This window comes from Simochromis diagramma, unplaced genomic scaffold (assembly GCF_900408965.1).
Source record: "Simochromis diagramma unplaced genomic scaffold, fSimDia1.1 OVJJ01000501.1, whole genome shotgun sequence".
Classification (NCBI taxonomy): domain Eukaryota; kingdom Metazoa; phylum Chordata; class Actinopteri; order Cichliformes; family Cichlidae; genus Simochromis; species Simochromis diagramma.
Window position 1 is genome coordinate 50,616 of NW_024387320.1, and position 25,537 is coordinate 76,152.

Consider the following 25,537-nt stretch of genomic DNA (forward strand, 5'->3'; position numbering starts at 1 on the left):
AATTATATCAAGTCATTGCTGCTAAAAGTGGTTCTACAAGATACTGAGGTGTACTTAGTTTTTCACGGGACTGCAGAGAGTCCTGTGAAAACTTTCTTTTTCACGTGGCTGTATATGCCCTGTTCATGTCCTAATAGACAGAGGACATGCGCATGTGTCTCAGTTCACTATGATAGTGAGCCATTCTAAAAAAAAAAGAAAGAAAAGAAAAACAAGGTCTTGCTCTTGAAGAGCACTAATGGATCAGAGCATCACTAATTTTATTATGTACACCATACAAAAAAGGACCATAAAGTATAACAGGCAAGCTTCTATTTTAGGAGGTCCAGTTATGGATCCCAGCTATAAAAGCAGGACAAATCTACATACTTATTTTTCATACTGACATTTTATTGATGTGAAGTATGTAACGTATACCTCTGAAAACATTCTAAATGTAAACAAAAAAACAGGAGTTTTGTTCAGGTGAGCTGCTGCTAAATGTTTTTCATTCATCCTATGTTTAAAAAATTTGTACAGTAATTTTTGGTAAGCCTATTTTGGCCACCGATCTGACAAAAACAAGCATGAGTGCTTGTAAATTTCAGCATGAGTGATGTAAATGATCAGCATTTTCAAGAATTTCTTGGAAAATAAGGAATTGAAACATGAAACTGAACAGAAGTGTGCGTCAGTAATGACGACAGCTCTTATAAGTTTCCATAAAAGTCTGTGTGAAACGACATGAGTGTGTGACAGTGCCCATGTATGAATATCACTGGATGATGTAAGGGTAAGGTTTGATTGTTAGCCTCTATAATTTGGTGGAAAACAGAGAGCTGTTGTAGGATGTGACAGCTCCCCCCTCAGGACTGCATGGTCCACAGTGAAGCGACATGTTCACTTTGAGCTTAAGATTAATATGAAACTGTGTGATTATCTGATGAAACAAACGGTGATGAGCAAGCAGTAGTGGTAGTATGAACTCCCTGCCAGTTAAATCTTATTAATGATAGGATAGAAAGAGTTATTTGACGATTTGACTCGTAAAGAGGTTTCAGATTGTGATGTGACAGCATGTTTTGTGCTGGACGGCTGATAGAGAACATGTGATGACCTTACTAATTGGAGCGTAGCCATAAGTGCAATGTGTTTCAACATCTCAACCCACAGAGAATATTGTGGCACCACTGATTACAGACTGTAACACAGAAATGTGTCTATTTTTCTCTATAATTTTCGATTTAGACACACATGCCGGCTGTATTTATGTATGTAAACAGCCTGTTTCCCCCTCTGTAATTACATCAGACATTGTTGCAGCACATATTTACTTCCACTTCCATTCCCCAGAGCAAGTAAAGCAAGTTTGAAGCATAAAGTAAAGTTGTGATGATTGAACAGAGAATGTGTGTAGTTAACCATCCATCACACATAAATGCATTTCATCTTAGTGTGGAAAATATGATGGGTTAAGGTCCTTTAATGTATTACACAGAAAAATAAAACATTATATGTTACATTTAACTGGTCTGACTACGTAATAACTTCATTAAAACCCTATGAGGACGAATTACGCCACTATTAATCATTTTATTGTTTATTGTTTGCTGTTAACTGAATGTATACCAATCAAGTACATTTAATTTGACCAGATTCCATTAAAAGTAACATTTTACATTGTACTTCTGAAACAAAATTACATGGAAACTGTACATGTAATTCAATTAGTTCAAGTTTTTTTTTTAATTGCTGAATTTTTCTGAGTGTACCTTAACTTTTAAACTTGTGCTTTGCCTGAATTTCAACTTGGCTATGAGAATGCTCACTTTACAGAGCATGTGTTGCATACTTTGAACAACTGAATGCTGAACTGAATGTTTGTTGTGTTGCCGGAGAAGCTTGCATCAGGAAACAAACTAAAACGAGGAGCAGCTGAGTTATGTCAGCTTGTGCTGTCCACACTGTGTATATGTACATGTGGGTGTGTACCGGGAAGCAGCTAATGAAAGGCATTACAGCTGCACAGATTTATGATTGCATGTAGGTGTAGGCATAAGTTTTCATGGATCTACAGTGACACACTTCATAGTGTAGGGCTCAAAATCTGGCTTTTGCAAATCAAGCTTGATTTTATAAAAATAAAATTCTGGCCTTGCACATTTTTTCTAGCTTTCTGTCTCTCTGTTTTTCCCCTTAACTGGAATTAAAAAAAACCCCGACAAGTCTGCAAATTAAAAGCAGAAGGAAGAAGCTGCCGACAGCCCGGAACCCTTTTCTATGCAAGCTTCCACTGCGTGTTTGCGAGAGAGAAAAAATCAATCAATGATAAAATAAAATTTGCAACATTCGTAACTTTTCCGTCTATCCCCTGATGGGGGGAAGCTCGCGTTCCTGGTTCGCTCTGCAGTTAGGAGGAACAGCCCCAGTTTTGCTGAATGACCGCATTCAACTTTCAGAGCACTGACCAATAACTTTTCTTCCCTCTTTCACGCGTCAAACAGGCGCACCCACTGTGTAACCCCCTAACACTCTGCTCCGAGTTTAGTCTGGATGGAAAGAGTTGATGCAGACTAGTGGGAAGTTCAGAACAAGGCCCAGCATAACGGAGCTAAAAGGCTAAGACAGCGGGAGCTGTGACATTATCACCCGGGAGGAGCTGGTGTTTAGACCCAAACGCGGAGGGCTGCGCTTTTGGTAAGCGATCCACCTTTAAATTCTAAAGGAAAAAACAAAACAAAAACCAAGTCTATGTTTCTTTTCTTTCCAGTGTGCCAATAGTGTGTATGTGGCACTAATTTTATTAGAGACTGACGCTTCGTATTTGCAGGCTGGTTATTTCGTCCAGCTCATAAGTCGTAACGGTTTACTGGGATCGGTATTGAGATGCAGCAGGTTGGAGCTGTTTTGCAATCTGCTTTCAGTACTTTACTTAATCTTAATTCATACTGGCCGCTCATTATTCTACTGTATTCTTAACTGAAATTAGTTTAGCATCGTTTGGTACTTCTAATTATGAAGGGTTGTACTTTTCTTCTTCTTAATGCAACTGATTTTACGCACAGCACTTTGCCCATATAATCACGGTCTTTTTTTTTTTTTTTAAACATATTTCTTTTTAAATCAGTTACTCTAATACTTTCAATAAATTTACTAAAGGGCTACATCGAATACTCATATTTTTTCTAGTCCCAAAAAAGAAAAAATATGAGTATTTGCCTGTGCTTACTGATTCAGGGTTAATTTGCTGCCTTATTCTAACCTTGGTGATAATGCTAAGTAGCTTAATGTGCATGTCCTTGATAAAGTTGAAACATGGAATCATGAATTGTTCCCGAAACAGTGTATGTCAAACAGTATTGTTGCATTTTGTTTACAGTGAGTTACAAAGGATTCTTTCTGCCTGACGGGTGAAGCGTCTCACTGTCCAGTTGTTGATTTAAATCATGTTGACATGATGTTCCATGCTTTCTCATGACACACCCAGATCTAACTTCAACATAGGAACTAATTGACCGGAAAGGAGAGACAAGGCAGATATCTGGTTCTTCTATGATAACTTCCTGGCAAAGTCACAAAGAATTTGAGGTGAGAACATGTGTTGAAAGCTGAATGCTTTGCTTGCAGGTCAACTTACAGGAATTCATCCCATTATGATTTTTTTTCCCTCACAGATATATTCAGCAGACAAGTTCCAGCCGTGCCATCCCTGCAGCCATGAATGATTCCACTGATGACTATAACTACACGTACAGTTACGACCTAGATTATGGTGACATTGACGATATTAAGGTTGAGCACAGTCAGACAGAACCTATGCACATTTTCTCTGTAGTTATCTACATAATCTCTTTCATGCTTGGTGTGATCGGCAATGGAGCTGTTATTTGGGTGATGGCATTTAAATGCAAAAAGAGAGTCAACAGCGTGTGGTTGCTCAATCTTGCCATAGCCGATTTTGTATTTGTGCTCTTCCTGCCGTTCTTCATTGATTACATTATGCGGGACTTCCACTGGGAGTTCGGTGTGGCTATGTGTAAGATTAACTCTTTTGTGTCCGTGATGAACATGTATGCCAGTGTGCTGTTTCTCACAGTGCTCAGTATAGATAGATACATTTCTGTCGTCCATCTTAACTGGTGTCAGAAGTATCGCACCGTAAACCGAGCTTGGTTCGCATGTGGTTGTATTTGGGGGCTAGCCGCCATCTTGAGCAGTCCCGCTCTAATCTTTCGTGACACGATGACCTTGGGCGACAAGGTGGTGTGCTTCAACAACTTCCACACACACGACCCTCATATAGCAGCCATGAGACACATCACGATAGTGATTATCCGCACCACTGTGGGCTTTCTTTTACCGCTGACTGCTATAAGCGTGACGGGTATACTTCTGATAGTGAAAATGAAACAATCTGGGAGTTCGGTTCAGTTGTCTAGCTTCTCCAAAACAGTCACTGCAGTAATCCTCGCCTTCTTTTTGTGCTGGACACCTTTTCATACTTTCAGCCTGATGGAGTTAACCATACATTCCTCACCTTACTTACACAATTTACTGAAAACTGGCTTTCCTCTCGCCACTAGCTTGGGCTTTTTTAACAGTTGTGTAAATCCCCTGCTGTACATGTTCCTGACTAAAAAAGTGCGCAATATCATCAAGCAAGCCTGTCTGGACATAACCAAGAATTCACTTAGAGAGTTCAGCCAGTCGATCTCTGTCACTGAGATCGAATCTGTGGCAGGAGTTTATGAGAATGGTGTTCACGGTGAGCACGTGGCATCATCAACAATCTGATTGTTACTATCCCCAGACTTGTGAAGCTCTCCATTTAAAAAAAGAAGAAGTGGTTAAGTATTACTTTAGCATAAATGTAGAGGGTTATTAGAGTTGTTAAGATTTTTCCTATGTTTTATTTGGGCAGAGTCACGCCAACTTCAACTGACAATTACTCTTCATGGATAATGGAAAATGGAACATAAACACAGATTCAATATCTTTCCATCTACTTTGCATAAACCTAGCTATCTGCAGAGAAACTGGCAAGATGAAATCAAAACCATTAAGCTGATCAACAGAAAATCTATCTGCAATTATTTTAGTTTCTAATCATTCAAATAAATTGCAAAACAAACACACCAGGAAGTCCCTGCTTGAAGATTTTAATGGTCATGCACGAGTTACCGACTGGTAAAACGCCTGCGTGATGGTTGGACTGCTCCTTACAATAATCAAGTAATTTCAACATGCCTCCTTGGCCAGTGGAAAACGGTGATGGATGACTGCTATTAATATTTTACAACATAAATCATGAAATATTAGACCTTGCAACTATGACTACACATATTTATGTGACATTTAGCCACTTTGTCTGTATTTCAAACTTTTCAATCAAGACATCTTGTAAGTACTGCTTTGGTTCTTATGGATGACAAAAATCGTCCTTTTTGACTGTAGTCTCCATTGCAACATAGCATTATTTTGGTTTTATATTGCCATATGAGCTGCTAGAATAATGTATTAATGTATCTTACGGATGTTTATGCTGGTTAAAAACTGTATGAACATGTTTATTCTAATATATTTTAAAGATATATATCTTAATAAATCTGTTCTTCTGAACCTGACTGTGCTTTAGTGTCTTATTTTATGTGATTTGATAAGAACTAAGAGAAGAATTTGATGTTTTATGTAGACTCAGACAAGATTTCCTGCAGTCCTAGAAAGTTTGCACGCCATCAACAAAGGTCCAGACATGCATTCACTATTCATTTCCCCGAGGGTCTGCTTACAAATTCAGCCATTCCTGTTTTTTCTTCTTTCTTTTTTTTTCCATTTAGGGTGAACCCTGATTTGTAAGTATTACATCACTGTCACCACCCTGACTGGAAGGATGCTGTTTTATATCTGTGGGAATATATGGACAGGAAGCTAACAATTCTTTCAATCTTTTCCAATCGATTTCACTTCAATTGCAGACGACCTTTGACCCCAAAGATACTTTCTTTTCTCTACATAAATGTGCTCATCCAGGTGTATGTATAATACTGAGACTAGACCTTAGGGGTTGGTTAGGGAGGGAAAAAAGACTGTTATTGTCACTGAGCCACATCAGAGACAAACAGCTGTAGATAAGATGGATATCTGCTAAGGAGAGGTTTACATCACTTCGTACTGTTGTTGAATTTTTATACTATTATCTCAGACACTGTTTAGTGGCCCTGCTGTTTGGATTACAGGATTACTTAATCCGTGACGCAGCAGAATGGACGGTGCGCAATCTGCGGTGCAGGCGGTCTCCTGAGGACAGACATAGGCAAGGTAAGTAACCGGTCACAACAAACAATTTTTAAAAAATGATTCATTAGCATTGAATACAGTGACATTATTAGCTTGCAGGGCTTTAGTTTGCGGTTGTTACGTTTACGTGTTTGTAGCGGACCGCGTGACGTCTGATTGAATGCAACAATCAGATGCACATTAATTTAATTTAACGTCACAAAAATGTTAAAATAACACCTCGCGCGGCATCACTGTAATAATACGAGGCTAAGTTTCACGAGCTAACACCGTTATTATTGTTAGCCTGGGAGACATTTAGCCAGCGCAACGTTAACTGTAATTAGTGCCGCATTTCGAAACATTTCCAACATTTTCTGGGCTTCCAGAATATTAAGCGTTGTAATTGCTCATGTGAGGTTTCTTTTAGTCTCTATTCGTGTTGTTTTCAAATGTGGCGCACCAGCTAGCTAGCTTACTTCTGTTTTTGTTTTGGAAGCTGCATGAGTGCTAATTTAGCAGAGGTTTATAGGTCAGACATCCGCATTACACATCTAAAAGCGTTGCGGTAACCTGTGAAGTCTTTCAGTGGAGCTAACAGTACACCTGATGTCGTGTTTCTGCCTCTCCTCCAGCATGTTGCGTTTGCCTGTTGCGACCCGCAGTCTCTTTCCAGCAGCTATTAGCAAAGGAGGCACGGCTGTGACTCACAATGGTAACATTTTTTTTTTTATTCTTTTATTTTTATCAAGTTTAAGGACATCATTGTATTTGTATCGCTTCATAGTTAAACTATTTGTCAGTCATCTCAAAGAACTAAATGTTTTAATGCTTGCCACCCTTGTTACTTTCGCCATTAATGGATTATAGGCTGGATTATAGAGCTCCCAGGTACCACATTTGGTGCCGGGCTGTTGTTGGCACAGTTTAACCAAAGACTGTCATAATGAATTTGTTGTAGCACGAAATGATACATATATTAAATGATGCAATGTGTATATTATGGGAATTGGGAATAATGTATTATATGGGAATATTGTGCAGTAAAATGTTCTGTGTGTGCCCGAAGTTCGCCCTGCATCCACTGCAACAGCAGCAGCAGCCAGTAACCTCCTGGAGGTGTTTGTGGATGGGAAGCCTGTTATGGTGGAGCCAGGAACAACTGTGTTGCAGGTAATGGCTAAACTTTAAGATATGCAATGCCGTGAAAACGTATTGCATATTTTTCACACTTACATGTTTCATATTGTCCAACAATTTTTAATAGACAAAGGTAACCTGAGTAAATAGAAAATGCAGTGTTTAATTGTCACTCACATTTATCAAGGGATTAAAGCTGTTAATTCATAAATTAACTGTAATTAACCACATGTTTTGGAAAACTGAGCTCAGTTTCTTTAGCCACACCCAGGCCTGATGACTGTAAGACTTGTTTAGTCAAAGAATCACTTAAATAGACAAAGTACAGCAGGCTTAAGGATCTCAAAATGCAACACATCATACTACATCTCAATAAACAGCTGAGAAACAAAATCACTGACATCAATCAGTCTGGAAAGTGTTACAAAGCCTTTCCCTCATATTACGTTTGCCAAAAAATATCTTGATGATCCCCAAGATCATGCATCCTATTACATCTGCTGTAAAAATAATAGCACTTTTTAAAAAAAAGAACATCACACTGGCATTTAGACATGGTAGTGGTAGTGTCCTGGTTTGGGGCTGCTTTGCTGTTTCACAATCTGGACGACTTGCTGTCATTGTTGGAAGCATGAATTCTGCTCTCTACCAGAACATTTTGAGGAGAATGTCCAGTCATCACATTGTACCCTGAGGTTCATGCACACTTGGGTTATACAACAGGACAAACCTTCAATCCACTGTTGTGTGGCTGAAAAACAGAACCAAATGAAGTTTTTGAAATGGCCTAGTCAAAAGTCTTGCTTTAATTCTGATTGAAATGCTTTGGCATGGCTTCCCTCCAACATGGCTGAATAAAAATAATTCCGCTAAGAAGAGTGGGCCAAAATTCCTCCACAGTGATGTGAGAGACTCATTGCTAGTTATTACAAATGCTTGCTGCGAAAGGTGACGTAACCGATAGAGAGCCTTTGCCCCTTGATAAATGAAATGATCAACTGGAGAATACATTTTCTTTTTACTCGGGTCATCTTTGTCTAATATTAAAATTTGAAACATACAAGTGTGACAAATATGCAAAAAAATCAGGAAAGTGGCAGATACTTTTTCACAGCACTGTACGAGTATTCAGTATAACCCTGCAGTTGTTTTCTGTCACAGGCGTGTGAGAAGGCAGGCATGCAGATTCCCCGCTTCTGCTACCACGAGCGCTTGTCAGTTGCTGGAAACTGCCGCATGTGTCTTGTGGAGATAGAAAAAGCTCCTAAGGTACTTTTTTTTTTTTTTTTTAATGATTCCTGTGTGCTACGTTTCAACTCTAGAAAGCCACAAATGTCTCTTTGTGTTTTGTTTCTCTGCCCAGTCTTGCAGAGATAAAAGTATGCCTACTTTAATTATCATGTCATCTTTTTTCATTTATTATCTAGCCGGTGGCAGCTTGTGCTATGCCTGTCATGAAAGGCTGGAACATTTTAACCAATTCTGACAAGACACGGAGGGCCAGGTACCTTCAACCTGTTAATTAAACGTCACTTATCTGTTTTGTAAAGTTTACGGTGAAATTTGGTCACTTTTATTTGTTGTTCTTTAACTTGGTTGGTTGGGATTCTCCCACATGAAAGTAATCTTTTATTAAAAATTTCACAGAGAGGGGGTGATGGAGTTCCTACTGGCTAACCACCCATTAGATTGTCCTATTTGTGATCAAGGAGGTGAATGTGACCTACAGGTAAATTATAGATGATCACCACCACTCTAGATCTGCTCATTATAGTCTTTATTGTGTTTAAAACAGATATTATGGGGTTTTGAATTTAGAAATTATTGATTAATTACTAAAACTGAGTGAAATCTTGTGTAAAGGATCAGTCCATGCAGTTTGGCAGCGACAGAAGCCGCTTCACAGAGGGCAAAAGAGCCGTGGAAGATAAAAACATTGGCCCCCTCATCAAAACTATTATGACTCGCTGCATTCAGTGCACTCGTTGTGTGCGGTGAGTCATGCTTTAATATTTAAACAAGTCGAGTTGCCGTGTTCATGTGAAATATTAAAATGCATATATTCTTTTCCTCTTTTAGCTTTGCCAGTGAGATTGCAGGCGTGGAAGAGCTGGGCACCACTGGCAGAGGCAACGATCTGCAGATTGGGACTTACGTGGAAAAGATGTTCATGTCGGAATTATCTGGGAATATTATTGATATATGCCCAGTGGGAGCCCTGACCTCTAAACCGTATGCTTTCACTGCCCGCCCATGGGAGACCAGGTTTTTAGATTATGCTCTTAGATTATCTTGTGTAGCTATTTAGGGTTCCAACTAATTATTTTGAGACTTATGTATTCTCTCTTTTTTTGTTGTTGTTGGTTGTTTTTGTTTTTTGTTTTTTTTTTTGCAGGAAGACTGAATCGATTGACGTACTTGATGCTGTGGGTAGTAACATCGTGGTGAGCACTCGCGGCGGCGAGGTGATGAGGATTCTGCCTCGCCTTCATGAAGATATTAACGAGGAATGGATCTCAGACAAAACCAGGTTCATTTCACATCACCCAAACTTTGCATCATAGACATACACTTGTGCTTGGTGTTTACATTATTGCTGAACTGCTTTTTGCTCGAACTTGGCAGGTTTGCTTATGATGGGCTTAAGAGACAGAGGCTTACTCAGCCACTGGTGAAAAATGAGTCTGGGCAGTTGGTTCCCACATCCTGGGAAGACGCGCTGACTCGAGTTGCTGGAGCAGTACGAAATTCTTAATTGAATTACAGTAACTAAGCTCATCAAAACATTGGACAGCAATTTAACACTGATTCAGAATACCTGAATACCAACCGTTTTTGTTTGACAGTTGCAAGGAGTTGAAGGAAAGGACATTGCTGCCATTGCTGGAGGTTTGGTCGATGCGGAGGCTCTCATTTCCCTGAAAGACTTGCTGAACCATTTGAATAGTGACAACCTGTGCACTGAGGAGACATTCCCCATGGCTGGAGCAGGGTAAAAAGAATACCAGAAATGAAAATTGAAGCCATTGATGCACACACGTCCAACTCTTTTACTAACTGACTTTTCTAGATCTGACCTGCGTTCAAACTATCTTCTGAACACTGGAATTGCTGGGATTGAAGAAGCTGACCTGCTACTTTTAGTTGGCTCTAACCCACGGTATGAGGCTCCATTGTTTAATGCACGGGTCAGAAAAGGGTAAGTAAATCATGGCTGTTTAACAATGGGGAAACTGTAAATCTGACAACATAAGTCTGTTCTTCTGTGTAAACATTGGTGTCTCTGCTATAGCTGGCTGCACAATGAGTTACATGTGGCTCTGGTGGGAAAGGAGGTGGACCTTAGTTACACATATGAGCATCTTGGTGAATCAGCCAAGATCCTTGAAGAAATTGCTTCAGGAACTCACCCATTCTTCCAGGTAACACTGACCTTTCTTTTCTTTGAATGTCATCAATCGACTTGAATGTCTCTCACTAATTTTGTGTGTTTTATTCTCTGTTGCAGGTCATGGCCAAAGCAAAGCATCCTGCTGTTGTAGTTGGCAGCGGTTGCCTGCAGAGAGAGGATGGGGCTGCGATAATGGCTGCTGTGTCAACCATTGCTCACAATGCTCGCGTCAGCAGTGGAGTGGAGGAAACCTGGAAGGTTCTCAATGTGCTTCACAGGTCAAATGCTTGTAAAAATTATTAGTAAAGTTTTTAATAACAATACCATGTTGGAAAGGAATTTTTACTGTAGTGAGTGTAACCTTTGTCCTCATCTTATCAGGATTGCCAGTCAAGTAGCTGCACTTGATCTGGGGTACAAGCCAGGAGTGGATGCTATCAGGAAGAACCCACCCAAAGTTCTGTTCCTACTTGGAGCTGATGCTGGCTCCATCACTCGCCAAGATCTCCCTAAGAATAGCTTGATAATTTATCAAGGTCAGCTTTTTGCAAAACCTTAAAATTCCGGGTCACTGTGGAGTCATGCAAACACTGGCACAGAAAAGCAAAAATTGAACCCATGACCTTTTCTCACTGTGTAGGTGTTTTTCTCACGACATAATCTGCCATGTTCCCACAGTTCAAAGGCATGCATATCAGGTTACTCTGTGATTTAAAGTTTGCCCTTGCTGTCAATGTAAGCGTAAATGGTTGTGGGTTTTTCTGTGTTAGTCTTGTGATAGACTGGCAAACTCTCCAGGGTGCACCTTGCCTCTCGCACCATGGCAGCTGGGATAAGCGCCAGCCCCACCACAGCTCTGGATTGGATAAGGGTTAAGAAAATAGGTGGATGTATGAATAAAGAAAAAGTTTTTCTTTATTTACAGGTGTGACAGAAAACTAAATTATTTAAAGACATTTAAATGGCTTAAGTGCCCAAATGGTATCTCTACAACATCCTTCACTCTTTATCTACCCCTCATATTTTTCATATGTTGCTAGAAAAATGGGAATTGGGTGCAAAAATGCATGGATATGCAGTATTTAAGGGAAACAATATGACCAACTTTATTCTTCCACACAGCCTGAACTCTCTTAGGCAAGCTTTCTTGTAATTTCTTCAGGTATAGTTCAGGAATCGTTCTCCAGGCTTCTTGAAGGACATTCAAACCTCTTTTTTTTTGGCTGTCGGCTGCCTTTTTGTTGTGTTCTCGGTCTAGCTGATCCCAGACTCCTTTAATATTGCTGAGGTCTGGGATCCATCTGTTTTACAGATGGCTACAGACACTCACTGTTGTACCTCTCTCATAACCTCCTCCATACATATTGATGGCAGTTCGAACCAAAATTTCAAGTCATTGCTCCTTAAGGCCTGTTGGTACTTAGTTTCGGAGCAGTTCTTGTGTAATTTGACATACCTTTGGCTCTTCTTCCAGTTTCCCTTCCTTAAAAATGACAGTCAGCCTTCCACAGAGACCATTTCTGGTGAGGCTTGAATCAGAAGGCCTGGAGAACTGTTGCTCAATTCCACGTTAAAAATGACAAGAAAGTCTGTTTAACTAGAAGCAGTTCAAGACTTGCACAATCAAATGAGGGCATGTTTGGAAAAATAGTGGTAACCATTCCCTTAGGGACTTGAAGAATACATGTTGAGGAACAATAAGTTTGTTTTTACTTAATTCCAGTTTTCTATTTCGTAATGCCCAGGTCACCATGGCGATGTCAGTGCACCAATGGCTGATATCATCCTACCCGGAGCTGCATACACTGAGAAATGTGGCACGTATGTGAACACTGAAGGTCGTGCCCAGCAGACCAAGGTGGCAGTGACTCCTCCAGGCGCAGCCAGAGAGGACTGGAAGATCATCAGAGTCGTATCTGAGGTGAACCAGAGCACATCATAAACATGCGAGGCTCAGGGAAATAAAATGTGACTAAATGCTCTGTGTTTTTTTTCATACGCTTTTAAGCTTGCTGGAGTGACTCTGCCGTATGACACTCTGGATGAAGTGCGTGATAGGCTGGCAGAGGTTTCCCCAAATCTCGTGCGATATGATGACGTAGAGGAGGCCAACTATTTTAAGCAGGCTAATGAGCTATCTAAGGTCAGCTGTTATCTTCTTCTAGCATTTCTATTTTTAGGTGATCATAGAGGGGGAGGAAATGTAAAGCTGGATTTAAATGTTGGTTTGTACAGTTAATTTATCTCCGTTTATGTCACACTGTTCTGCATGATATCTGGCTTATCTATTGCAGGCAGTGAACCAGACTCTCCTTACTGAACCTTTAGTTCCTCCACAGCTTACTGTGAAGGACTTTTATATGACAGGTGGGTCACGAGTAATCCAGTTGAGCAGTGCATGTCTTTTTTTTTTTCTTCCTCTGGCTAATGCAGGTCTAATCTTGTTTTCATTCCAAAGTGCTCTAAGTGTATCAAGTACATCAGTTAATTAGAACAATGTTTGTTTTCTTTTCATAGAGAGAAAATAATGTAGTAATACTAATGCCTGCCTTTCAAAGCATAAGGAGGGACACTTAGGCACTGTGTTCCTGCTGAAGTGATCAGTGAAGTTACAAGAATTTGATAAATACAAATAGATATTAGATAAAGCCAAACATTTCCTCATAACAGTGTTATTAATCCCAGATAAATGGAAAATATAAAGTTGAGCGAAAAGCTACTGTATTTGTTGCTGTGCTAATATAGAGAGGATTTTAATCTGCAGTTAAAGATGGCAAAACTACTGAATGTATAGCCTAGGAAATGTAAACACAGATTTAAAAAAAAAAAAAAAAAAAAAAAAAAAAAAAATTATGGTTGTGTTTTCATGTAACATACATTCAAAATCAATGATGTATATTGAATATAGTGATTTGGTTTTATTAAGTTATTCATGTTGATACAGGAATATCCTTGAAATGTCCCTTTTTTATAGTTTTGAATTAGTGACATTATCCTAGATTGAAATAAATACTCATTTTATTATTATCATTATTATTATGTATATGGTTAGAGGAAACGGAGCCCTGCTGACAATTTTGATTTTTTTCAGAGCATTGCAATCGGGCTGTTGTTAATTTGCAAAAGGCATAAGGAGGAATTAAAATCAGCAGTTTACATTAATTTTCATTGCAGATAGAACATCTAAAGTAAATAAATAACAATAGCCAATTTAACAAAATAAATAAATCAGTAGTAATGAGGAGCTGCTAGTAACTCTGTGTTCATGCAGTGATTTTATTGTTTGAAAAAATTATAAATGTACTTTCTGTAATGTATAATTGCCATTACAAGCTGTCTGCTTATAGCCAAGTTTATACAAAAATAATCTGCTGTGATTACAAATTTGTAATTTACAGCAGGTTTTAATTTTAGATTCTAATTTGACACTTTTGTTTAAATATTTTTGATATTTTAGCATTAAAATTGTAAGTTATAATTCACTACATTATGTAGTAATGGTCTTTTTACCATTATACATGGTCTAATCTCAATGGTCTCAGTGTGTGTGTGTGTGTGTGTGTGTGTGTGTGTGTGTGTGTGTATACGTGTTTGTGTGTAATATAAATTTTGGCCGGTAATTTGAGGGTACATTTAAGAATTCAATCTTTACCCACAGATCCAATAAGCAGAGCCTCCCAAACCATGGCGAAGTGTGTGAAAGCCGTCACAGAGGGGGCACAAGCTGTGGATGAACCAGCCATATGCTAAAGCACGAATGGATAGCCATCCAGTTCCTAGACGATACGCACAACTCCTTTATTTGCACATTCCGAGAAACGTATTTGCACTTGTTTTGACTTAGATATTCTACTATAGAGTAAGTTTCATAATGTGAGCAAACATACCTGCAGAAATGTGTCTTAAGTGATGTAGGCTGAGTGAAAATGTCATCTTAGATCTGCCAAGTATTCAAAGATGCACACCTCACAGTTTTTTTCCCTTCATCAGTGCTCACATTTTTGTAGGCGTGACCAAAGATTAAAAATCTTTATGTTTGTCTTTCTGTAAAACTGACAATATATTTTCCTAGACATATTTAAAATAAATAGTATTTAAAAAGTGTAGCTCTTTGTAAATGTGATATATATATTAATAAACCAATCACCTTTAGCAAGTCTAACCCTCCATTTAAGATTGTGCCTTTTTGTTTAAAAGAAAAAAAAAAATGTGTTGATGCAGTAAATTCCACTTTTCCTGTGTGAAATGACTTCCACCTGAACTTTTCTATTCACTGGCTGTGGTATTTTTATTGGCACGTGGTCCATCATTACTGAACAAGCCGGCAACACTGTGGCAGCAGAGCTGATAACTCATTCATATGGAGGATGATAGTCGTGGTCCAGGTGGATTTCACTAACAATTTGCTGGACACCCCTGATTTAGTCTGCTTCCATGCAGTGGTTTTAAAAGGGGGGCAAGTACACGGCACTACCCTTCACACAAAGTGTTTCATAAAGAAATTAACGTGATAGTTGTGCACTGAAGGAGCTTTTAATAAAGTTGAATTTCCAATATGGTAGGAGAGGTTGTTGTTGTTGAGCGGACTGTTGTCATGTCCCCGCAGTGCCTGTAGTGGTGCTGTGAGGAGTCCGCTGTGGATCCAACAAAAATCCACAGCAGCCTACCTACTGCTTGTAATTTGCTCTGGATAGCCTGTATTTATATGCGTCCTTATTTCAAGATCAACCGAGCTCGGTGAAGATCGCCGTTACTAACCGATCTCCAATATCGATGCGCAAATAGCCTAGCTGATTCTAATAGACATTTCGGCCGTCTATCTGGAGCGAATACCATACAGAGCCCATACCAATTCAAGGTAAGCGAAATCGTATACAGCCCCGGCCTCAATTTCTAAGTGTACCGTTCTGCGCGGGCTTCAGTCGGCCAGTGGTTTTAATAGAGGCCGCTGTCCGATCGATGCTAAAAGGCCTCTTATTCGTGACATATTTCATGTAAAAGCTTGTGATGTACCGAAATGAGTTGGTGCCTAAAGCAGATGTGGAAATTAAGGAGATGTTTACATTTTTAAGCGATGTGGCCTTCTAATTTCACATTATGTAAGGGTGGTTGTTATAATTCATATCGATTATTATGGAGGCCTTCGGGGACAGGCCATACGCCTCGTATCTATACCCTTTGTTTGAAAGTATTTGACCATAAATGTTTCATGTTTATAAAATGTAAAATCTCATTACTAGGTGAGATTATTTATTAATAGTGTATTATATTTTTAACCCTTTTCTAAATAAATTAAACTGCAAATAAACCTTTATAGTATTGCCATTTGCTTATGTTTCCGTTTCCTGGTTAGCTACCGCCTACTAATTTGTGTTTTTAGCTTTGTAAGCTAACAAGCGAATATGCCTTTACGTATTTGGCAGTCTTGATACTATATATTTTGGATTCAAGATGGATAAAGTTTTTTTTTTTTTAAATTAGGCCAGAGGTAGTTATTGTACTTGGATATATTTACTCTGTCGTAGTATAAAGTTTCACAGCTGTCTATCGGCTCCAAGCTAATGTAGCAAGCTAGCTCCCCGGTAACTAACATTACTTTCTGTTTGCTGCCTGCCCGGTTCTCCTATATTAAAGTTGTTAATGTAACTTATGCTGACGTAAAGGTCAGGTTTACAACATGTTAACGTGTGTTCAGTGAACACTTTAGCTGTAAGAGCTGTGCCACTATCAACACCAACTTAAAAACCCCTACAAAGTTTAAAGTAGTAGCTGAGCCATACGATAATTAAGCATGTCAAGGTGTATGCTACGCGGTGTGTTTGTTATGAAGAGTTCAGTACACAGTTTTAAAAGAGCAGTCTATTTTTTCTTGTCGAGTCAAAAGATAAAGTATTTTTATAGTGAGTATATTTTTTAGCCTGACAGTGCTAATGCACAGTCAGGTAAATGTTTTGGAGCTTTTGACATTGTCGGACAAACCCACTGTTTTACTTCCATTGTATTATCTCGTAATAAATGAACAGTGGAGTAAAATCAAGTACTTTGTGCCACCTGTTTCTCAATGAGAGAGCTTGAAACCGAAAATTAAAGGGCCTAACAGGAATGTCCGGATGGAAATGGCTAACACTGTAATTTTCTCAACTATTTAAATTTGAGTTTATTAATCACAGCACACACTCATAGTAGTTTCATGATGAAGCAGATTATTTTTATTTGTTTCAATGTAACACTTAATAATTACTGCTAAAACAATGCAGCTTTTTTGTGATTGATTACCTAATATTAGGAAAGTATTACCTGTTGTGGAAGATGTTGCTTTTGCTCTGCCTCTTAATCCGGCATGTGAATGCATAGTTACCTCCTCACTGTGCTTGTGATGTAATTACTGTTTTTTTTTTTTCCTTTTCTTTATCCCATCAGCTGATGTTGTCAAGGACAAGAGTCACGTGATGTATGAAGGCAAACACATACACTTCTCAGAGATAGACAATAAGCCGTTGTGCTCGTACAGCCCAAAGCTCTGCAAACAGCGCAGACTCAATGGCTATGCTTTTTGTATCCGGCACGTTCTGGAGGATAAGACTGCTCCCTTCAAGCAATGCGAGTATGTGGCCAAGTACAACAGCCAGCGGTGTACCAACCCCATCCCCAAGTCTGAGGACCGCCGGTATGTATGATTGATTCTGCTTTGATTTACAGAGCCAATCAGTCATGGGTTTGCAGGGTGTACTGAGTATATGTTCCTGTTTTGCAGATACTGTAACAGCCACCTGCAGGTTCTCGGCTTTATCCCCAAAAAGGAGCGGAAAAAGAAACACGATGCTTTAGAGGAAATGCGCTCACGGGCTGCTCACCTGGAGTCAGTGGCTCTCAATATTACCGTGCCCTCTCTAGCTCTGAAAGCCCCAAATGGTCTAGATGAACTACCACCATCTCCCCCCTTAACACGCCTGTTACCCCTCCCTGACGGGGAAGGCCTGGACCCTTTTGCCTTTTATGAGGATGACACAGATGGTGAGGAGGTGGGCACTCCTCGGAAGAGTAACGCCATCAAGAAGAAAATACAGAGTCGCCTGGTGCTTAACCAGAAACTCTGCCATGACACAGACCTCTTCCAAACACCACCTGAGCACTTTAGTCCTTCCCCTGTCCCCCGCATCTACCCTTCCTCACCACTCAACAGTCATCTTCCACGGCAACAGCCAGGTCTTCTCCAGAAGCTCCAGCACTCCAACACGACTTCCTTCATCATCCCAGGACAGCAGCAGGGTTTATTATGCAATCCACCACCACCTCAGACGGTCAACTTTCTGCCTCCGGGGCTGCCCGTCAATGCAGCACCCAGTCCAGTGCAACATTCTGGGCCATCGCTCAGCAGGAAAATGCCTTTGACTGCTACTCACTTGCCTGCCGCTTGCAAGGACAGTGGCAGCAACAATCAGCGGCATGTGGTCGTCATGCGTCCCACTGCCTTCTCACCTTCTGCCAGCTGCCTTGCCAGGTTGCAACATTTGGTGCAGCTCTGTGCCAAGAGACAACAGGAGCATGGAGACCTCTTTCCTCATCTAGGTGATCAAACTTTTTATAGTTTATGAATTCATGTGGATTCTTATAATGACTGTGAAAGATTGTTTAAAGGTAGATAGATGAGCTGCCCTAACACGGTCTCTTCCAGGATTGGACTGGTCGGAGGACAGTGCAGATGATGATGATGATGATGATGATGAAGTAGAAGAAGACATGGCAGAGCGTTTTTCTCCTTTTCAGAGCTCATGGAGGCCGCAGAATGGGTTGGTACCTTAATCCTCAACCCCTGTTGTATAGCGTGTAACTTTTCATAATGATGATTGTCATTCGTTCCCCATGTAGGCTGGAAGAGGATGACGGCTCCTCTCGGAGGACGCGACTGTTTAGGCTTTGCTCGTACCTCCAGGAGAAGTACAAGCACATGTGCAGACAGGAGAGGGCGCGTATCCGGCAGAAGAGATACCGCTATGCCTTCCGCAAAGCCTTGCTGCACGCTGCCAGTAAAAACCCCAGATGTGCAGGCCAGCTGATTCAGGAGTTGAGTGGTGCCTCTTGCAGCTCATCGAGGTATTCTCACAGCCATCTCTTTTGTTTAAGTCAAGCTATGTTTGACAGTATGGCTAGTAGGCCTTACCTCGGTTAAACCAGTCACAAACCTTATTTATTTCAACTTTAGGAATGTAACTTTCAATGAACCCGACATAAAAAATGTTGGTTTGTCAGTGTTTGCTTATTCCTGGATGTGTTTGTGTCTGCAGTGTGGCTCCACCAACGCAGCAGAGCACAGACACGGGGACCTGCACTGGCAGCACAAAGGGCCAGCCCTGCCACAACAGAGCTCTGCCCTTCACTCGACACTGCTTTCAGCGTATCCTTTGCACCGCCGCTCTTATGCACAGCTGGTCACTACATGTGGAAGCACATTTGATAAATCTCAGTTGTACATGCTATTTTAAAATCACACACTGTGATATATATAAAGTTTGCACCTGTGCTGGAGTATGTTGTTCACATGGTCTCTGTTGAGTGCATTGCGGGGTTTTTTGTTTTTTTTTCCTTAACTGTTCTCTGTAGACATTCTGTTGAATCGTTCCCAGCAGCTCTTTGCAAGTTGCACAGCCAAATTTGCAGATGGTCAGCAGTGCTCCATCCCCGTGTTTGATATCACGCACCAGACACCCCTCTGCGAAGAGCATGCCAAAAAGATGGTGAGTTCAGTGTTTAAGGGTAAACACTGTTGGAATTGTGGGATCAATCAAAAACTTCCATTGCCGCAAAGATTGGGGGGGGGAGGGGGTCTCAATCTGATTTGCTTTATCTGTTCTTTTCCTTCTGCACAGGATAACTTCCTGCGTGGGGACGGAAACCGACGGGTGCAGCACCAGCAGCAGCAACAGCGAAAGCCACGTAAAAAGACCAAACCACCGGCGCTCACCAAAAAGCATAAGAAGAAGAGGAGGAGAGGCCCGCGGAGGCCTCAAAAACCTATCCCTCCAGCGTTGCCGCAGGGGAACCTGGGAATGCCTTTAACGAGCCTAGCAATGCCCTCACAGGCCAGCATCAGGTGTGCCACAGCTGCGTCTCTCTGCTGCTGTTAGAAATTTAATGGTGTAGGATATTCAGAGTGAAAGACAAGCTCACATGTCACACATGTCTGGACAGCCTCTTCACTACAATAGCATGTTGAATTCTTTTCCTCTAACCTTTGTTGCAGGAGCCCTTCGACTCCAGATCTAAGTACAGATGAGCTTCCTGATGATATCACCAATGACATAACAGACATTCCAAATGACCTTGAGCTAAACCAGGAAGATTTCTCAGACGTGTTACCCAGACTACCTGATGACCTGCAGGACTTTGACTTGTTTGAAGGTTGTCTTGCAGCTCATTTTTGTGCACAGCTGTTTATTTCATGTGTGTGATTCCTCATAGTCTGTGATTTTTATAACATTGCAAATGTTTGTGCAGGTAAAAACGGAGAGCTACTGCCCACCACAGAGGAGGCTGAAGAGTTGGTACGTGCACTGCAGGCTATGGGGTCCTACACAGACTCATTGGTGTGCCTAACCTCCATGGGAGACCTGGCCCCTACAGAAGGAGTGGACCACAGAGCCATGACCGTATTTCCTGGTCCAGTCCAACCAGGGGGCATGGGAGACCTGCTGAACAGCCGCATCCCTCCCGAGAACTTCACCAGCCTTGAGCTGGAGGACAATCTACTGCAGTCTACTGGAGATCACTTTCCCCCCTCACCTCCAACTCAGCCCGTTAACCAGAGCCAAGCGCCGTGCTCCAATCTGACCTCATCCTCTTCTACAGTGGCCCCCTCCACCACGTCCCTGCTCACTCAGACCTCCTTAACAGAGCGGACGTTTTCTAGGACGCACACATCCCACGTTCTCGCCAAGTCGGACGCACCCACATCATCACCCCAAGGCAGCCACTACAGCAGCGAGCATGTGCCATCCCCATACAGTGACCACATATCTTCTCCCCACACCAGCTCTTTCCAGACAGACACCCCTCTTCTCCTGGAAGTCCCTCTGAGCGGGGTGCCAGGACCGCCCCGGTCCACTTGGAACAACCTCGCTCTCCCCCTCACGGACCCCACACAGTTTGGCAGTCTCATCGGATCAGAAAGTCATCTCATATCCACCTCCCTGTCCACTCCACCCGCCACCACCCACTCTGTGACGCTGCAGCCCATGGCTGCTCTCTCGGCGATGCCCCAGAGCGGCTTGACTGGCCTAACGACTCCTCCCGCCCCCTCATCCTCGCTCCCATCTTCGTCACGCGATCTTTTGACCTCCGCACAGCCCAAGCAACAGCTCCCTCAGTTCAGCGCGGCCTTTGGCCATCAGTTGGCCTCCCACAGTGGCATCCCAAAAGACGTGCAGCCCAGCCACAGCTCCACGGCGCCCCCTGCTGGCTTCTCTATAGTTAGTGCCACCGCTGCAAGTGCCAACAGCGCCACGCCACCCTTCACGCAAAGTAAATGAGAGCAGGCGGCACGCAGCTACTGCACGACGGTCTGTGGAATCACAGTCACTTAAAATCCAGTTGACTGAGTCGTTAACCACCCCGTTCATCTGCTACATGTGTGCAATGTGGTAATAGTGCACTATTGATAATGAATTTGCACAGCCTCAGATTTTACTCTATTTTTGTTCGTTCCTTCTGTAGCCAGACGGTGTCTGAGATTTTAAGTCAGTGTGAGTCCACGTGTTCGATGCCTTGTGGTTTCGTCAGCAGGGTGGGATGGTGGGGTGGGGGGTTACAGTCAGATTTTGTGATGAAATAAACGGGTGAAAATTGGCAGAAGGACCTAAGCAGAGATTATCTGTGTCACAGTGCTCAGAATTCCTAGAAGCCTCAGTCAGTGGTCAGTTTAGTTTGCTTTGCCAGTTCAAGTCCTGTCTTAAAACGATCAGCTGTACCCTGCCTTGCTCAAACGGCCATTGCATTTTTTTCTTCTTTTTTGTTACCCACCTGTTTCATACACTGCTTCTGTCACCCTCTGAAGAACAAGAGATTTTTGTGATCCATTATGTTTCAAGCTATTTAACTGTCATCATGATATAGAATCTTACGGAGTCAATTTCACAGTCATATGAATTTACCAAAATACTTTTAAACAGCTGTTTTTATATTGTGTATAGTGTATATGTGCTCATTTATTGGTTTGCTCAGACGTCAAAAATCTCTGACCTCACCATTGGTTGTGGGACTCTTGAGTGGCCTAGTAGACACTTGAAGTTGAATAAATCTAGTATCTTAAAGCAATAAATACATGAACATAACTCTGGCATCGTGAGGTATTTCGCTGGTTTCATTACATGTAGCTTCACTCGATGAATCCAGGCTGGATCAGGAAGATATTTTGGCCTCTTTAACAGTTTCCCCGCAGAGCCTTTAGAGGCGAGCGATCAGGTCAGGCCAACTTCTCTCTGAGTGGATTTTTTTTAAGGCTGATTAAATTAGCTTCAGTGTTACAGCGACGATGGTAATGGCACAATCCAGGGACTTTTAAGTGTCTACTCTCAAAGGTGCTCTCTGGTCCACACGTACAATGGTATTTAGTGGCTTGCATGTCTCATATAACAAAAGTTCAGTTTCAGGGCTCGCACTAATACGACAGGCCAGGCTACCCGGAGGAGGCTTACGCAGTGAATTGGTGTTGGAAATTTTTACCCATCAGCTAGATGTAACACAATTGGTGTATTTTGCACGTCTGAAGTAAAGCACTGTCTCTTTTACTCAGTTATAAAGCATTTTTTAAAGACATATGATGAAAAGCTGGTGTCTGAAAAACAAAAAAAAACAGCAAAAAAAAAAAAAAAAGAGTGCTCTTCCACGCAAGAGCCTCCACCCCCACCCCGACAGCAGTACAACCACGGCTTTTGATAAGTAATATATTAGACATTTGAGAGATTATCAGACATTGTTGAGTATTAGGTATATAGAATAGCAGTCTCTATCTTGGGGTTTGTTGGTGAATTATTGAGTAGCAATGGATTGAAATTGTTCTTTGCAATGTGTTCAGTGGAACCTGTGTCTGTGTAGAATGAGTCTCTTGCTTTTAATGGCTATCAAAATGATTGTTAAGTCTTTGTTGGAGGGATCAATGTTTGTTTGTATGCTGTCTTTCTTTTTTTTCCCAATTCTGATGGAGAATATTTTTTATTTTTGATAGCTATTAAACTTCCAGGAAGAAGTCTTGAGATTGCATGGGGCTGCAACCCTTTCTGTGTGAGAGCGTAATAGTAATAATAATAATAATATCACGATAAGACGATGATCACTGGCTTCTTGGTGGTAAGAAACATTGGATTTATATGCATCAGATGGTGGAGAAGAACAGATCAGCGTACTTTTTCAACCTAGATTTGCACAGGAGTGGATGAGACTGGTGGTGTTTCATATGTCCCATGTCTGTCTTGCCTTTTTTTTTTTTTTTTTGCCCTGCTTGGATGCTCATTACACAAACAGCCGCCACCATTAGCCGCTCTGAGCCTGTGCCGGACCATCGTTTCCAGCTGTGAGAAGGCCCAGTTCTGCCTCGCCCCTTCCAAAGAGAGAACACAGTCTCAAAGTGTAAACCTGTAGCTCCACCGGGGACGGCTGGGCTTCTCAGAGACCGCGGTGTCGTCAGTAACGCAAACAGCGCCCCCTAGAAGTCAATAGGAAGAATCAGGTTTGGGTGAAAGTGTGTTTGAAAATAAGCGAGACAATACTGCTGTATCCTGCATAGCATGAGATTAGTCGCTGCACCGGTTCACTCTCCCCGACAACCACGTAGAACAAAATTTACAGGGCTCGTAGGCACATGTAACTGCTTGAATTCAGAGATGGCTGACAAATTCCTATACTCATTGAATGTACTGTATTACTGTTTTTAAAGATAGGATGAGCTAATCTAGTCACCTTTTGTTATTGGTCCTTGTTTAATTTGTCTAAGGTATTTTTTGTATACAAAGGTTTACATTTTTATGTATATTTTTCTTGTGTACAAATTATGTAATATGTGTACAAACACTGTATGTAATATCTGTATATAGTGTGAGAAATTTGATCTTTTGTTTTTGGATGTATAAATAAAACTTGCTGTGAGGTATTTGAGGCCATGGTTTAACGTGGTTTTTCAAAGGTCACCTAAAAAAAAAAATGCGAGGTGAGATGTGCTCGTGTGCACCCTGCCACAGTTTGACAGCTCCTTTTATATGCATGCAAATCATTGTAGAGTCTGAGGGGATATGCCTTATGTTTAATGATATATTTTCTGTTCTGTTTGAAATATCATGGCTAATTTAGCAGTGATAAATTCAGTTTTATCGCTCTCTCTGTAACCTTGGATTTTGCACCTTTGATTCTGGCTGCTGTTAATTCCCAGCTCCAGGTTATGAACTCTGGAGCGCAGCCCCTTCAGTATCCAATCCAGACTACACTGGTAGGACTCTCTCCCTCTTTATTTAAACACGGCTTTTCAGATTTTTAGTTTCACCAGCTAAAAATCAAAAGAAAAACTTTTACCGTGTCCATGCTGTCTGTCTGGACTGGTATGTGCAGTAGCACGTAGCATATTGTCAGCACTCTTTGCCAGGTGGAGTCAGCTGGGGTACCTGATCAATATCACATGATATCATCAGCAGAGGTTTTATTTAGCAGTCATGGAACTGAAGCTTTAAACTTAAGGGCAAAAGGGCTTAAAGAAAAACTGGAGCCAACTCTAAATAAAAAAAAAATGTATCCACCAGCGTGACAGTGGTGTGGCACTAGCTGTGACTTGGGGTCTTCTAACTAGTCAATATTTGAATATGTTTGAGAATTTAAGGACGCTTGGGTCTTTTGTGTGCAAAGAAAATTGAAGCTAAAAACTGGATTGTAATCTGCTAATCACAAGCAGCACTAAACCTAAGCCTCCCAAAGCCACTGATGTCAGCAGTTCCAAATTTGAGCCCAGCAATTTAGTGCCACCCTGCTCATACCAGCTTGTTGGCACCAGCTTTCTTTTTGTTTGTTTGTTTAGTAGAAATGCGTGTAAGTACTTCTAAACTGGCCACTGGAAAGTGGCAAAATTGGAGTGGTTGTTTCCAAGTTCAGCCATCTGCCTTGGCCAGGACTTGCTGTATGTTTTCCCAATTTGTCCCTCTGTGTTTGTCTTGCAGGTTCCTGGTAGGTGGTGTTAATCAGTGCAGCTGGGAGCACTTGGCCAACCTCCCTGGAGCATTTAAGAGCTGGCTGTCTCAGTCTTTGAGCCCTCACATTTCACCCAACTACCATTAGTTTGGTTGGCTTCATTTTTCCATTTATTTCACAGTACACAACATGCTTTGCATTCACTCGTCCAACTACTGACACACTAACACACCTTAAAAATTAAATAATTAATTATGCTTTTTTAATAATAAATCTGAAAGTTCTGGTTAAAGCAGTGTCTTTACTATTGTTATGGCTCATGGGCTCTACCTGCAGGTAAAACAACACATTTGCATATCAACATAAGAGGCAGGTGTCGAACTCCAGGCCTCAAGGGCCGGTGTCCTGCAGGTTTTAGGTGCGTCCTTGATCCAACACAGCTGATTCAAATGGCTAAATTACCTCCTCAACACGTCTTGTAGTTCACTAGAGGCCTGGTAATGAATTAATCATTTGGTTCAGATGTGTTGGCCCATGGTGAGATCTAAGACCTGCAGGACACCAGCCCTAGAGGCCTGGAGTTGGACA

General features: G+C 41.3%; 3 protein-coding genes across 6 annotated transcripts; all 3 read left to right on the forward strand.

Annotated features, from left to right (window-relative positions):
• Positions 1 to 2,364: 2,364 nt before the first annotated feature.
• On the forward strand, positions 2,365 to 5,598 carry gpr1 (G protein-coupled receptor 1). The gene is made up of 3 exons (XM_040005331.1): positions 2,365 to 2,676; positions 3,467 to 3,567; positions 3,654 to 5,598. The coding sequence occupies exon 3, from the start codon at positions 3,697 to 3,699 to the stop codon at positions 4,771 to 4,773; it is 1,077 nt and encodes a 358-aa protein (XP_039861265.1). The 5' UTR covers positions 2,365 to 2,676; positions 3,467 to 3,567; positions 3,654 to 3,696; the 3' UTR covers positions 4,774 to 5,598.
• Positions 5,599 to 5,719: 121 nt separating this feature from the next.
• Positions 5,720 to 14,917, forward strand: LOC120717383 (NADH-ubiquinone oxidoreductase 75 kDa subunit, mitochondrial-like). Of its 3 annotated transcripts, none has more exons than XM_040005327.1 (19): positions 5,720 to 6,297; positions 6,891 to 6,970; positions 7,325 to 7,428; positions 8,557 to 8,664; positions 8,823 to 8,899; positions 9,043 to 9,124; positions 9,259 to 9,389; positions 9,475 to 9,660; positions 9,791 to 9,925; positions 10,021 to 10,135; positions 10,242 to 10,387; positions 10,466 to 10,594; positions 10,688 to 10,817; positions 10,904 to 11,064; positions 11,168 to 11,322; positions 12,532 to 12,707; positions 12,795 to 12,929; positions 13,081 to 13,153; positions 14,445 to 14,917. In XM_040005327.1, the coding sequence occupies exons 2-19, from the start codon at positions 6,892 to 6,894 to the stop codon at positions 14,534 to 14,536; spliced, it is 2,214 nt and encodes a 737-aa protein (XP_039861261.1). In that variant the 5' UTR covers positions 5,720 to 6,297; position 6,891; the 3' UTR covers positions 14,537 to 14,917. The 3 variants fall into 3 exon arrangements, with proteins under 3 accessions (XP_039861261.1, XP_039861260.1, XP_039861262.1); XM_040005326.1 differs by lacking the exon at positions 5,720 to 6,297 and adding an exon at positions 6,351 to 6,787; XM_040005328.1 differs by lacking the exon at positions 5,720 to 6,297 and adding an exon at positions 6,351 to 6,669.
• A 155-nt stretch (positions 14,918 to 15,072) lies between these two features.
• On the forward strand, positions 15,073 to 23,927 carry LOC120717382 (INO80 complex subunit D-like). 2 transcript variants are annotated; one of them, XM_040005325.1, is made up of 10 exons: positions 15,073 to 16,368; positions 17,207 to 17,453; positions 17,541 to 18,355; positions 18,462 to 18,576; positions 18,656 to 18,880; positions 19,072 to 19,181; positions 19,388 to 19,521; positions 19,654 to 19,877; positions 20,028 to 20,185; positions 20,282 to 23,927. In XM_040005325.1, the coding sequence occupies exons 2-10, from the start codon at positions 17,236 to 17,238 to the stop codon at positions 21,310 to 21,312; spliced, it is 3,030 nt and encodes a 1,009-aa protein (XP_039861259.1). In that variant the 5' UTR covers positions 15,073 to 16,368; positions 17,207 to 17,235; the 3' UTR covers positions 21,313 to 23,927. The 2 variants fall into 2 exon arrangements, with proteins under 2 accessions (XP_039861259.1, XP_039861258.1); XM_040005324.1 differs by having other exon boundaries at positions 15,073 to 15,644.
• The last annotated feature ends 1,610 nt before the right edge of the window (positions 23,928 to 25,537 follow it).

Excerpts from the sequence above, each read along its gene's own strand:
- LOC120717383 (XM_040005326.1), top strand. The coding sequence starts at position 6,759 with ATGAGTGCTAATTTAGCAGAGGTTTATAG. Across the intron at positions 6,971-7,324 it reads CACGGCTGTGACTCACAATG|TTCGCCCTGCATCCACTGCA; the intron begins GTAACATTTTTT and ends GTGTGCCCGAAG. Across the intron at positions 9,390-9,474 it reads CAGTGCACTCGTTGTGTGCG|CTTTGCCAGTGAGATTGCAG; the intron begins GTGAGTCATGCT and ends TTCCTCTTTTAG.
- LOC120717382 (XM_040005325.1), top strand. The coding sequence starts at position 17,236 with ATGTATGAAGGCAAACACATACACTTCTCAGAGATAGACAATAAGCCG. Across the intron at positions 18,356-18,461 it reads AGACCTCTTTCCTCATCTAG|GATTGGACTGGTCGGAGGAC; the intron begins GTGATCAAACTT and ends GGTCTCTTCCAG. Across the intron at positions 19,182-19,387 it reads CACTCGACACTGCTTTCAGC|ACATTCTGTTGAATCGTTCC; the intron begins GTATCCTTTGCA and ends TGTTCTCTGTAG.
- gpr1 (XM_040005331.1), top strand. The coding sequence starts at position 3,697 with ATGAATGATTCCACTGATGACTATAACTACACGTACAGTTACGACCTA.